At 44.4% G+C, this 14,649-nt stretch overlaps 1 protein-coding gene across 3 annotated transcripts in view; it reads left to right on the plus strand.

Moving 5' to 3' along the window:
• Positions 1–355: 355 nt before the first annotated feature.
• Positions 356–14,649, plus strand: part of ACOXL (acyl-CoA oxidase like) — a 483,610-nt gene continuing 469,316 nt past the window's right edge. Inside the window, exon 1 of one of the 3 annotated variants that reach the window (XM_075338173.1) lies at positions 356–552. In XM_075338173.1, the coding sequence (XP_075194288.1) occupies positions 437–552 (116 nt within the window). In that variant the 5' untranslated portion in view covers positions 356–436. Of the gene's footprint in view, positions 553–575; positions 1,380–14,649 lie in introns of those variants that run through there. The other 2 variants (XM_075338174.1, XM_075338175.1) reach the window with 2 other exon arrangements.

A 14,649-nucleotide genomic window follows, 5' to 3' on the forward strand; every position in this document is an offset into this window, starting at 1 on the left:
CACCCCATCTCAGGGGCTGCCAGAGTCCATATTGCTTGTGGTGGGCTCTTGGTCCCACACTGGCATTACACAGCTGGTATCGGGAGCTTCCTGCACAGCACTCTGTCGTGGTGCAGCTCTCCAGATGTTGGCTAACTACATATACCAGCATGCTCTGACAGCCACAGGTGCCAGCACTCAGCACTGTCATGTAGGTAACTCTAACTGGTGACCTTTTGTATTTCTGACCCTAATGTAATCCACCATTGTGTACAACATAAACCTGAGAGAAAAGCTCTGAGGAGTCCGAGCACGGAGCGCTGCCTGCATGTGAATGAGCGGGGCCGGGGGCGCGCACACCGTACCCAGATCCGCTCGGGGGCGCGCACAGCACACAGCCCTGAGAGCGGGGCCGGAGGAGTGACTGGAGCAGCCCCGACCACAGTCCTGACACAATATGGAGAGAGATGAGGCGGCCGCGGGGTCCCTGACCAGATTCATGGACGGAGAGTTCTGGGAGATGAAAGACGAGCTGCGGAGACAGATCGCGGGGAGCCCACTCTTCCAGCAGAGGTAATGGGCTGGCAGCGTGGGCTCTGTGGGTCAGGGCTCAGCTGTGTGATGCCCACAGTGGGCCTGTCACACTGAACATTGCCGATCCCAGGTGTGTGCTCGGAAGCGCAGCTGTGCTGGCGCCTGTCACCCTGAGGAGCTGGTCCTGTGCCTGCACCCACACCTACTGCACAGCTGTCACCCTGGGGAGCTGGTCCTGTGCCTGCACCCACACCTACTGCACAGCTGTCACCCTGGGGAGCTGGTCCTGTGCCTGCACCCACACCTACTGCACAGCTGTCACCCTGAGGAGCTGGTCCTGTGCCTGCACCCACACCTACTGCACAGCTGTCACCCTGGGGAGCTGGTCCTGTGCCTGCACCCACACCTACTGCACAGCTGTCACCCTGAGGAGCTGGTCCTGTGCCTGCACCCACACCTACTGCACAGCTGTCACCCTGGGGAGCTGGTCCTGTGCCTGCACCTACAGTTACTGCACAGCTGTCACCCTGGGGAGCTGGTCCTGTGCCTGCACCCACACCTACTGCACAGCTGTCACCCTGAGGAGCTGGTCCTGTGCCTGCACCCACACCTACTGCACAGCTGTCACCCTGAGGAGCTGGTCCTGTGCCTGCACCCACACCTACTGCACAGCTGTCACCCTGAGGAGCTGGTCCTGTGCCTGCACCCACACCTACTGCACAGCTGTCACCCTGAGGAGCTGGTCCTGTGCCTGCACCTACAGTTACTGCACAGCTGTCACCCTGGGGAGCCGGTCCTGTTACTGCACAGCTGTCTGACAGGTAGTAGCGTCCAGGAGATGCAGACCCAGGGCAGGTGAGGTCGGGGTAAGCGCTGCCATTCTCCTCTCATTGATAAATGCCACCTGTGAAGTTGATGGGCACGATGCAGAGTCTGTTAGGATTGCCCATGGGCCATGCCATCCATAGTGCTCTGCTGCTGGAAAGAGATGTGATTAGCTCCACCAGTGCAGAATACAGGACCGTCCTCCCTGTAAGGCTATGTTCATATGTCCAGTGATAATCCATTAGACTGGATCCCGCAGCAGTCGGTTGGCCAAAAAAGTTGTCCATTATGAAAAAAATGATTTTTACAGATCCGTTACAAATGAAAGAAAAACAGGTGCTAAACAGCAATCGGTTAACAGATCTGTTTTCCATAGATTCCGATATTAAAAAAACGGATCCTGCAAAAATAATTTTTTTCAAAATGGGTAAAAAAGTTGTTTGCACAATTTTTGCCAATAGATTTCTGTTGGATCCGTTCTGACGGATGATTACTGGACATGGGAACAGGTGCTTATGTTCTCCTGTCAGTAGTGTCTGCGTCTGGTCCCAGGTTTCCTTCTCCCCAATCTCGTCACAGACCCCAGTAAAATGAAGGGGTGAAGTTTTGGGGGGGTTTGCACTGGCACATTGGCTTTTTCATATAGGCAGCTGTACCTAGTATTATAAAGTCAGCCTGGCAGCTGATCCGTGCTGTCCAGACCATGGCAGCATCAATGACAGACCGAAACATTTTCCATTAATACCATACGATATTTCATGGTGTAGAGCAGTGTCCGGGAATGAGGTGATTAGTCACAGAGGTACATCCCCGCCGGCTTCCTAGATTGACAGGTTTCTTTCTATGTACAGGGAGGGACCGCCTGGTCTTGCTGTACGCAGTCACACCTCTGTGAATAGTCATCCTAATCACCTCGGCCCAGAATAGGGTTTTCATACTGTTTCCTCTGGAAAGTGGCAGCATTTCAGCATAAAATCTATGTGTGCAATTACGCAGCCTGTTTTGCTGGGAGGGTATGTGCGCATGCTGACTTTTTGGGCCAAAATTTGTACTTTGTGACATAAAAACGCACCAAAAAAACTGCATGCTTTTTTCTTGTGAGTTTTTCTAGTGAAATCAATGGCTGAAAGAGCTAAAAAAACACAGGAAAAAACACACCAAGAATTGACATGAGGCTTATTTTTTCTGTATCCCAAACTGCAAGGAAAAATAAGCAACATGAGCACAGCACTTCAGAATTGTCATTGACTTTGCTGGCGTAAGGATAGACATGCAGATTTGGGCCACAAACTGCACCTAAAAACACATCAAAACAGCACTGTACGCACAAGGCCTTACATTGTCCTGTTTAATTGTGCAAAACCCTTTAAAAATTCAACTGCTTATTTAGAAAACCTTTTGAAATGTCAGACGTGTTAGAAGTATTGATTTGTGGGTGAACCCGCCCTGAAAACCCACCAAATGCTAAAATGTAAGAGCAGAAGCACTCAGCTGACCGCTGTTCTCCGAGACTGTAGATTTTCTATCAATGTGCACACTATGTCTTTTAAACTTGGCTGAACCTGCCAAGTTTTCCAAGATAAAGATGAATCGGGACAAGTTTTAATTTTTTGCATAATTTGTGGTCATTTTCTGAGCGCCTGCTTCATTTTGAACCTCCAACACGTTTTTCACTCATTTTCTCTACTGAATTGTATTGTAAAGTATATGGTGTCTTCCAAGCAAAAGACGCCTGAAGAATGGTGAGGTCCCTTCATTTAGTGAATTGGCTGCTTGCATATGGTCATTTTTTTTCAGCATTTTCTGAGTGCTTTTCAGGTGAGTCTCGGAACGGACCCACCTGAAAAAGATGTCATATGCATGTACCCTAAAAGGGTTTTTTTCAGGTATTAATTTTTTTATAGTTTTGGGTTTGTTATAGGTCAGAGGAGCCCAATTACTGGCTACCTGTGGCTTGTAATGGCTAATAATGCAGCCCAATACAGATTTCCATTGGGCTGCAGGGCTTAAGTGCATAGTGGGCTGCCAGCAGTCTCAATGTCTCCTATATGATGTGTATCTATAGCAGCCTCGGTGTATGCTATGTTATATGTATATGTGTGTGTGTGTATGTGTATATGTGTATATAATATATATATATATAGCAGTCTCAGTATATCCAATGTGATGTATACAGCAGTCTGAGTGTCTCATTTGTGATGCATATATAGCAGTCTGGGTCTTCTGTGAAGTATTTACAGCAGCCTCAGTGTATCCTCTGTGATCTATACAGCAGCCTCAGTGTATCCTCTGTGATCTATACAGCAGCCTCAGTGTATCCTCTGTGATATATACAGCAGCCTCAGTGTATCCTCTGTGATCTATACAGCAGCCTCAGTTTATCCTATGTCATGTATATAGTGTTATGTGTATACTTCTCTCAGTTTAGGTGGGAAAAACTTTAATCCTTTAAAGGGATTCTGTCTGCATGTTTTTGCTATGCAATCTGAAGATAGCATGAGGTAGGGGCTGAAACGCTAATTTCAGAAATGTGTTACTTATTAACCTGTGTGTTGTTTCAATACAATGAGTGTTTCATTAGAAGGAGATTATCACAGCCAGGACTACAGCTCATTTGAGCCTTGGTGCAACCTAGAACCCTCCTCTGATAAGCAGCTCACTGTCAGTAGACTATGTACACAGAAAGCTGTGTTGTTAGTGAATTTAGACTACTGCGCTCTACCACATGCTACATCTGAAAACTCTGATTGTGTCACAATTGCTGCACCCACTAAACTAAGTGATTTATAGTTGGATTCTGTATCTCTTTCCCTACATTATGCTGCTCTCAGATGAGGTAGCAAACACCTGGTGAGTGATCCACTTTAAGCAGTTAGAAATAGAGCAGATTACAAATGACAAATCTCTTCATTTGCTCCTATTTTTATTTTTCCAAAACAGAAATCAGTGTTCATTTCTAAAACCCCAACATAAATGCTACCTTTTTTGCGGCACTTTTTTGTGTGCAGAAAATACAGTGCTCTACAACTCTCAGGTTATAGGGAGCCTTAATACAAATATGTGCATGAGGTCTAACTTAAATACCCATTCATTATAGCAGTGATATACTAAAAAGTATCACTGAATGAAGATGCCCTGCTTTTTTGTATTGTACTACTCGACGTTTTTACACAACTCTTCAGCATTGTGCATGCTGTTCATGATTTCATGATTTTGATGCAAAATCAAACCTGCTCTTTTTTCTTAACGCAGTTTTTGCAAATTTTTTTTTTAGCATCCAAAGCTGCATATCCTTAAAGTTACAAAAATGCATCGAATTAAAAACACCTCCTTACACATTAATGCTTGTGAAGGATTGGAGTGAGATGCGCCAAAGGAATTCGACATTTTGGTAAAAGTATAATTTTATGAGTATATCTACAACATCTGGATAAGGAAAGTTGTCAAGGAAAAATAACAAAAGTTTTAAAATAGCTCTACTTAAAAGATGTATAGAGAATAAGGTGCTTGGCACCTCTATGTGAAAGAGCTAGAAGCAGAAGACCATACCGCTGATATGGACATAAGTATTCCAACATGGATAAAAGGGGAGATAGGCTTTATCTCAGTGCAGTCGCACCAGCACCCTACTGATTCCTGTACAGACTAGTATCCTTAGCTGCACAGGCTGAGATATCCCTTGCCGCAACACTACAGACCCACAACTTGGAGCTATCTGTCTGCAACGCCGTCGAGTTGTTCCTCGTGCCTCCTGAGCAAACAGAGGGCAGGTTGCTACGCACTATTAAGCAAGATAGGAAAAGTGTGCAGAGATAGGCAGGGACCCAAGGTGAGGAAACCTAAAATACGTGCATTAGTGGAAATCGTGCAAAAGCAAGCTAAGGTAGCCTCCTGTAGACCTAACCACAAACGAGAGACAGGAGTAGGTGAGATAAATGATAAAGCACAGAGCAAATACCACCCTGGTCTCTGTCAAACAGGCAAAAGTCCCTAACAGCAGGTCTGGAGCTCCTCTGCAGAATACACATAAGAATATAGCAAGCAAAGAAGGCTAGTGTCAGAAGGGTATAAATAGTCCACCCGGGATGAGAAGACGGAGCAAATGTGATAGTGAGAACACCTAATACCCGCAAACCATAAGGAGAGAAGCAAAGGTAAAAGACCATCAGCATTTGGACAGGGACTGACCAGGCTGTGGCTCAGCAGGGAAGGAAACTGACCACACAGCACAAGATCGAGTCGAGAACCAAAGGCGTGACAACCGCTTTCCAATCTGAATTAGCTGAACTACAGTGGGTACAGGCTCAGCAGATTTGGACAGCTGAAGATTGGAATAATATCACCTTGTTGGCTGGACATTGATTTTAGCTGCCCCATTCAGATGGTAGGGTCAAAATTTAGAGAGGAGCTTTTACTACATTTTTCATGGGTAACTGGACACATGATGTAATAGTGAATGCAGAGCAAAAAGTTTTTGTTTGCTAATATCTCCAAACGAAAATAAAAAACAAAGTATTTGGCACCTAATGAGTTAACAGAGATTCTTCATTGGGCACATATTCTTCCCTCTGTAGTCATTTGCCAATAATATACAGGCAGCAACGAAAAAGACCACACTCACACAATAGCTTCAGTTTGTCAGTGTGTGAGATGTAATGATACCGACCTGGTCTAATCTCCTGCATGAGTCAGTTTGTGGGGAGCGGCAGCACAGCTGAGGTTACTTGTCACATTACAAATCCTTGTATCAGCTCTCCTCCTCTTCTAACACTGTCAGCTCAGCTGCACTGCTCGTCCCCCAGACTGTCTGTCTGAAGAGGAGTCACATAGACATCAGTATAATTACTGACATATCTCTAGACAAGCATTTTGGGGTAAGTGGCAGTACAGCAGAGTTGACAGTGCTAGGAGAGTAGGAGAAATAATATAACTGTAGCACAGCTAAACTTAGCTGTGCTACCTCTTCCCTTACAAGAACCTTACCTGAGAGGTCTATTGTCCTCCAATCTCCCATAATTTACTAATAGAGATGAGCGAACCCATGGAGGTTTGGTTTGTTGGACTTTAGATAAATTTTGCTTTAGGACCTGGACTCGACCTGAACCCCAATAGAAGTCACTAATTGGGCACTTATTCGGGTCTCCACCCATATGCAGGACTAGCTAACAATTGACAATATAGGAGGAATCCAAAAGGTAGGTTAACAAACAAAAATTCCTAAAACATACAGATTTTATTAGGTATACGTTAAAAAAACACAATAAGTGAATAAATTTGGTGAAAAAAAAAAAGTCAGAAAAAGGTAACCAGACAGCAAAGAATTGATATGGGGAGTAGGTAAAATGGTAGGTATGTAAGATATAGAAAATCTAAAGGGCCCTAAAAATGCCCCTAAGTGCTGACCCCACCTTGTCGTGGAGGTTGGCACCCTAAGAAAGTGCCAATCGCGCGCCTGCTCCCCGTAGATTCACCCTTGGAAGCCCTATAGGAATCCATAAATCAGAGCCTGCTGGTACCAAACTATCCACAAATCACTGATTTGACCATAAGGGGTTAAATAACCAAGCTCACAAAAGTAACAATAATATGGTAGATGTATTCACTACAAAATGCCAAAATGAGTCACAATAGTTTCAGTAGTAAAGTCCGTTCAAAAAGCTAGGGTTAACGATACGCACCACACCACCCACCAGGAATGAATGAAGTCCCCATAAGGCAGGGCCGATTAACCCCTTATGGTTAAACCAGTGATGATCCCAGGTCTCTTCTACATGGTCCCAATGTTGGTGCATACTGGTCAACTCACTTGGGTATGTATACAGCTTTTGCTTCAACTCTTCCCACAAGTGTTTGATTGGGTTGAAGTCTGGGGACTGTGGGGGCAAATCCATCACCTCTTCTTTATTTTTATTGAACCATTTCTTCGCCAATCTAGACGTATGCTTTGAGTCATTATTTTACGGTTACACTATGTAGTCCTTTTCATACCCATAGTACTAGAGTGTATAAAGTAACTTGTCTTGTGCGATACTCCTCATATAGCTCTACATTGAGACCACCATTGATCCTGATCAAGTATCTAATGCTTTTTGCTGTGAAACAAGTCCATTTTATCAGGCTTCCTCCTCCACCGAACGTGACAGTTCCTTCAGTTTCTCAATCTGTTAGCCCTTTTTTTCCCCTTGTTTCTTTCAAATCCATTAGCATCCATCAAAGCCTAGTCTATTGACTTTCATCTCATTAGGGTGGCACAGTGGCTCAGTGGTTAGCACTGTAGTTTTGCAACGCTGGGGTCCTGGGTTCAAATCCCACCAAGGGCAACATCTGCAAAGGGTTTGTATGTCCCCCCCCCCCATGTTTATGTGGATGTTCTTCGGTTTCCTCCCACACTTACAAGACATACTGATTGGGAATTTAGATTGAGCCCCAATGAGGACAGTGTGGCTCATGTGTGTAAAGTGCTATTGAATTAATGGCGTTGTAGAAGTGAATATTATTATTATTATTATTATTATTATTATTATTATTATCTCTCTAAATCGCCTGTTTCCAATCTTCTACTGTCCACTTTTTGTTCTTTTTTTGTAAACTCGATCCAACATTTCTTATGGCAATATTTTTCCTTTCGGGCCACAATTCCAGACTTGGATAATGTGCGTCGCACGATGCTTGCATGGACGTCTGTGATCTCACTATTAAGCATATGAGTCACATCCACTGCCGTGTTGTCACACCAGAACTGATAGACCTTGTGATGAGCAGACTTGTTGATGCCAATATTTTCTCTGGGCGTTTTAGCTTTTGAATGGATGGACTTAATTTCGAATTCCTCCAACTATCATGGCACTCACATGTTGCAGTTTGGCAATTTTCTTGGCCTTAGATCGCTACCCATGATCTGAATGATGCAGTTTCTCTTATTTTTTTGAAAAATGTTCATGGCTGCTCCTCTATTTGAACCAGTGACCTCTTGTTTGGCAATCGACCTAATAACACACTGAGCTTTTATGGAATGTGAGAACCAGTTGTAACAATGCAGCAACATGACAAGAATCTGCATAACTAATTATATGCTAAATATTTGCAAGTGAAATTTATTTATGAGATAGCCACGATGATTGTCTATAAAAAGAAGGTAGTCTGATGCTCAAAGATGTAGCTGATGGTGAGATACGGAGCCTGAAAGTCAAAAGTTTAGAGCATTGTTACCCTATCGCTCATCGGTATATATACCAAGATGAGGGGCCAAATATCCCAACAAGGGGCCCAGGATCCAACCCATAAGTGTCAGTAGCAGAACTCCCCTCTTTCCCCTATAAAGGCCACTTTACACGCTGCGATATCGTTACCGATATCGCTAGCGTGCACACCCACCCCCATCGGTTGTGCGACACTGGCAAATCACTGCCCGTGGCGCACAACATCGCTCTGACCCCTCACACTACTTACCTGCCTAGCGACGTCGCTGTGACCGGCGAACCGCTTCCTTTCTAAGGAGGCGATTTCTTTCGGCGTCACAGCAACGTCACTGAGCAGGCACCCAATAGAAGCGGAGGGGGGGAGATGAGCGGGACGAACATCCCGCCCACCTCCTTCCTTCCTCATTGCCGGCGGCCGCAGGTAAGGTGAGGTTCCTTGTTCCTGCGGTGTCACACATAGCGATGTGCACTGCCACAGGAACGACTAACAACATCGTACCTGCAGCATCAACGATAATTGGGAATAGGTGGAATGTCACCGATAAGCGATTTTGCACGTTTTTGCGACTATTCAAAATCGCTCATAGGTGTCACACGCAACAACATCGCTAACGCGGCCGGATGTGCGTCACAAATTCCGTGACCCCCAACGAGACCGCTTGAGCGATGTCGTAGCGTGTAAAGCGGCCTTTACAGTGCTTCGTGACCACATTTATTTGCTTCAAATTTGTTTTCCTATTTTCCTCCTCTTAAATCTAGGTGCATCTTATAGTCCTGTGCCTCTTATGGTATATGCCGCCGGTCAGGCTTCCTCGTGTTCTGGATACATCGTAATTTCTCTTCCAGAGACACTAGTGTTCTGTGCGGGAGAACACAGCGTCCGTGCCTGCGATCAGGATTCTGGGCACAGCACAGATTTACGCTGTGTTTTCCCATTCAGAGCACTAGCGTCTCAGCAAGAATAAATTGACATGCTGTGGCTCGGAAACCCATGCCTCAGGTCAGTTTATGATGGGTTAGAAAGAAGCACAGTGGGCAGGAGATTTCATTGCAAAAATACGCTGAGTCCAAAACACTGGCTATGTGCGCATTTACCGGATTTTGCCGCTGATTTTTTGCGGTTTTGCTGCATGTTTCGCTGCAAAAAATGTTCATAACATCTCTGCAGTGATTCACCAGCAAAACCTATGGGAAAAAAAAATCCTGTGCGCACTGGGCGGAATTTGACAGCTGCATGTTTTGCTACGGGATTCCCGCAGCAAAAACAATTGCATGTCAATTCTTTCCGCACGTTGCTGCGGGATTTCACTCCATTGACTCCAATGTAATCGTGAAATCCAGCAGGGAATAACGCAGGCAGCAAATTCTATGCGGTTCACTGCGTTTTCCTGCGTTATTCCCTGCGGTATTTTGCGGTTTACCGCCGGTAATGTACATCGCTTGCCTGCAGTTTTTCAGGGAAGTGATGTCATTACAGGAAGAGGAAGCGGAGCAGAGAGTAAACACACACAGATCACACTCACACACACACAGACATCACAGACATAGAACACAGACACATAGAACACACATAGAAAGCAAACGAACATATAGAAAAAAAAAACACGTGGGCTCCGCTGCATATTTACCGTCCAGTTGAGGTAAGCACACAGCGGCGGCCCGGTATTCTCAGGCTGGGGAGGGAGAGGGGCAGGGTTAATGTCCCCCGCTTCACTCCCCCTCCCGCAGCCGAGAATATCAGCCGCAGCTTCCCCGGCACTGTCGCATACATTATGCGGCAGTACTGGAGTGTCCCCAGCTCTTCTTGCTGCCGTGTAGCAGTGGCAGTCAGGGTAATACAAGGAGTTAATGGTGGCGGATCACCGCCATTAACTCCAGGCTTGATCATGGCAGCGTCTATGTGACAGCTGACATGATCAACCCATAAGTAAAGTGAATAAAACACACAGAAAAATCCTTTATTTTAAATAAAACAAACAAGCCTCGTTCACCATTTTATTAAACAAACAAAGCTCCGGCGTAATCCACAGCTCCTGCGCTGCTTACATCCAGCCGCGACTGACACACAGCGCTGAATTACCTCTGCTGTCTCGCAGCGAGACAGCACAGGTAATTACCGGTCATTTCCCACGGCCGGTAATGTGAACTCACTGCCGACCGGGGAAAATGCAGCGATCTGTCCTCTATCTATCCCTCTATCTATTCTTCTGTCTCTTTATCTATCTAAAAGAAGGAAATTATTTTTTTTTTTTATTTATTTATTTTTTTTCAATGTGCTTTATTGCATTGAATGCAATAAAGCACATTTGCCAACCCGCACGCGGCAATACTGCGAACAATACCGCGGCAAACCGCATGCGGTTTTCGGGTGCGGTTTGCCGCGGTTTTTTTTTACCGCGGGTGCGGTAATCTTTCAGTGCCTGCGAAATTTTCTTGAGAAAATTCCATTTTCCAGTGTGCACATAGCATGCACGTACCCTTATATAGTCTGAAAAATATGGTACTGCTACATTTCTGATTTCTCATTTCACTTGTGGGTCATGAACTGTGGCACAGATAAAGCACACAGCGTGGTTGAGGATTAGCCATGTGACACCACAATTTCTTCCTCTTTTTGATTCTCTCATATGTTAGAGTTGTAGTTCTTAGATACATTCACTTTACAGATCAATAACTGGATTTAGCACTTAAACTTCATATAGGAAGGTGACTGAAACGCAGCAGAACGATTAGCTTGACGGCCTCTGTTGTAGCCATTATAGTTATTACCCTTCACTAACAAAAATGAATAAAAGAGATTAAATACTTAACTGTGATTTCTGTATTTGTTCATTGTGCTTTACTACAAATATATAGTACTTTTAAAAAAATATTTTGTAACCTGGTAGCAATCTCAGATTTAGGCAATCCCCATGTTCATTAATTAGCAGCTAAATATTGGCAGAGAAGAAATCCATGTAGAGTACAGCAGAACTTTGTATTTGTATGTGAGTGCAGAATATACTCCTGTTACCAAATTGCTCTCCGATCTCAGCAACCTTGACTGTAAAGCCGGCTTTACACCCTACAACATATCATCTAACGATGTGTCGGCGGGGTCACGTCGTAAGTGACGCACATCCGGCATTGTTAGTGGTGTTGTAGCGTGTGACAGCTACGTGCGACTGCGATTGAACGTAAAACTGTTCATCGCAAACACAGCGCTCATTTCCTAAAAATTGCACGTCGGGTTGTTCAATGTTCCCAAGGCAGCACACATCGCAGTGTGTGACACCCCGGGAACGATGAACAGATCTTACCTGCGTCCTGCCTGCAATGCAGAAGGAAGGAGGTGGGCGGGATGTTTAAGTCCCGCTCATCTCCGCCCCTCCGCTTCTATTGGCCGGCTGCCACGTGACGTCGCTGTGACGCCGAACGTCCCTCCCACTCCAGGAAGTGGATGTTCGCCGCCCACAGCGAGGTCGTATGGAAGGGTAAGTACGTGTGACAGCTTTGAATCGATTGTGCGAAACGGTCAACAAATTGAATGTGCCGCACATACGATGGGGACATGTCACATCGAAAGGTGTAAAGCAGGCTTTAGCTAAGCAATCTGAAAGGAAAGAGTTAAAACAATGAACAGTTTTGGCTAAAAGTTATTGAGACAGGCATAAATTTTCGTAAAGTTTTTGCTGCTTCAGACCTTATTCAGACATCACTGTTTTTTACATACCCTCCCAAAAAGGTTTGTTATCTGCCTATGAAAATGACAGGTAGAACACGTACATGTACCACGGACCTCTGAATGAGGCCTCAGTGTATATAGCACTTGTAGTCAGATGTTTCTGTGGTCGCCGAAGTACAATTATAAGCATTTTAGAAGGTTTCATCTTTTCACTAATACATGAAGTTTATGTAAAAACTCGATATTTACAGCGTTCACCCAGATTTTTCAAGACTTCTGTGATTTGCCTTGACATGGTGAATATCCGCTTCTGGTCCAAATTCTGACTGATGAAAATCCATTCTTGTCGAATCACTGCTTAATACAACTTTTGTTGTTTAGTTTGCCCATCCTCTTACCTCTCTTTGTGGATTGGTCACAGGTTCTCAGTGGCATTGAGATATGGGAAGTTTCCTAGCCATGGACTCAAATTAAATGTTTTGTTTACCAGGCCACTTTTGTCTTGGGACATGGTCTCCATAATGATGGACAAATAATTGTTCATCACCAAATTCCTCCTGCATTGTTGAGAGAAGTTGATCTTAGGCCCCTTTTACACATCTATTTAAAAAAGTGCATGTGTGGCAGTTTTTATCCGTATGTGTCGTGTGCAACATGTTCTGGAAAAAACGCATGCGCGTGACACCGAAATGGATACGTTTTTATGTTTTAAAGATATGCATAGATAGATAGATATATTTTACAGCTATTGACCAAATAAATGATTGATGCAATATGCAATAAATTATTGAAAAAAACGACGTGGGGTCCCCCCCATTTTAATAACCAGCTGGGCGCCGGTATTATCAGGTTAAGAAGGTACATTCTTATAAAACCCTTCCCAGCCAAAAAATACCAGCCCCTAGCCACCCCAGAAGGGGTGCATCATGTTTGATGTGCCAATTCTGGCACTGTGCCTCTGCTTCTCCCTATTGCCAACACACCAGTGGCAAACACTCCCTGAAACTGTCCTTTGTTTACAATTTTATTTAATAACAAACATGCAGCTTCGGCATAGTCCATCAAATTCGTCGTAGTCCAAAAAAGGATCTCTAAAAAACCCCTCACTTACATACAAATGCAGAGAAATAAAATAAGACACTTACCCCTCCTTCATCACTTTATTCTAAAGAAAAAAAATCCCCAGCTGGTCCGACGTATTCCAGGGATTCCTATTAATCAAGCCTATGGAGCATTGTTCCGATACTCCAGAGATTTTGCTTACAGGTAATTTCGGTTCACACTGCACTGCGGTAGACCCGGTGCCTCTGAATAGTGGTGACATTAGTAACGATACTGCTGTTCAGGGCTTCCAGGTCACTCCGGGTCACACTGTGCTGTGTGATATCTGGTTCCTTTGAAGATTGATAAAATCATTACTATCGTTACTACTCATCAGACTCGCCGAGTCACGCACAACGTGGCCAGGCCACCCAGAGCAGCGGTAACATTACTGATGTCACTGCTACTCTGAGTCCCCGGGTCTCGCGCTGTGTGACCTGGTAACCCAGCGACTTTGAACAACAGTAGCGTTAATGATGTCACCTTCTTCAGAGCTGCTGAGCCTACTGCAGCGTGATCTGGAATTGCCTGTAAGCAAAGTCTATGGAGTGTCAGAATGATCCTCCACAGTATTTGTTCGTCGAAACCCTGGACTGTGTCTGACCACTGGAAATTTAGTTTTTTCTTTTGAATAAAGTGGTGAAGGAGGGTAAGTGGCTTATTTTATTTCTCTGCATATGTATATATTTTTATTTTTTTTTATATCCTTTTTTTTTTTTTTTTTACTATGGATTCGGTGGACTAAGGTGGAGCTGCAGTGGTTGTTGTTGTTAATTGTTTTCTAAATGGAAGATGAGGGAAAGTTTTAGAGAATGTTAATTGAACTAAATAATTTTTTCTTGTGGGTTTTTTATTTTCTTTATTACTGGGTTGGTAATGGGGGTGTCTGATATATGCCTATCCATTAGTAACACCAGGGCTTGATGCCAGCTGACACTACACAGCTGACATTAACCCCATAAACCGTTACCCTGATTGCCACCGCACCAAGGCAGTCAGGAAGAGCCAAGATGAAGTGCCAGAATTGGCGCTTCTAATGTGATGCGCCACTTCTAGGGCAGCAGCATGCTGTTATTTTTAGGCTCGGAAGGGCCCCAATCATGGACCTTCACAACCTGGTAATATCAGCCTACAGCTGTCTGCTTTACCTTTTGCTAATTATCAAAAATGGGGGGCCCTACGTCCTCTTTTTTATTTTTTTTCCAGTTCTATATTTATTTGGCGAATAGCTGTAAAATCTATCATTTATCTCTCACTATAATCTATGCACATCTTTAACACATTAAAAATCTTTAATTTCTTTAGTGCATTTATTTCTGGTCCGTGTCACACTGATGGCACTCGGAT

Source organism: Anomaloglossus baeobatrachus, chromosome 3, assembly GCF_048569485.1.
Source record: "Anomaloglossus baeobatrachus isolate aAnoBae1 chromosome 3, aAnoBae1.hap1, whole genome shotgun sequence".
NCBI lineage: Eukaryota > Metazoa > Chordata > Amphibia > Anura > Aromobatidae > Anomaloglossus > Anomaloglossus baeobatrachus.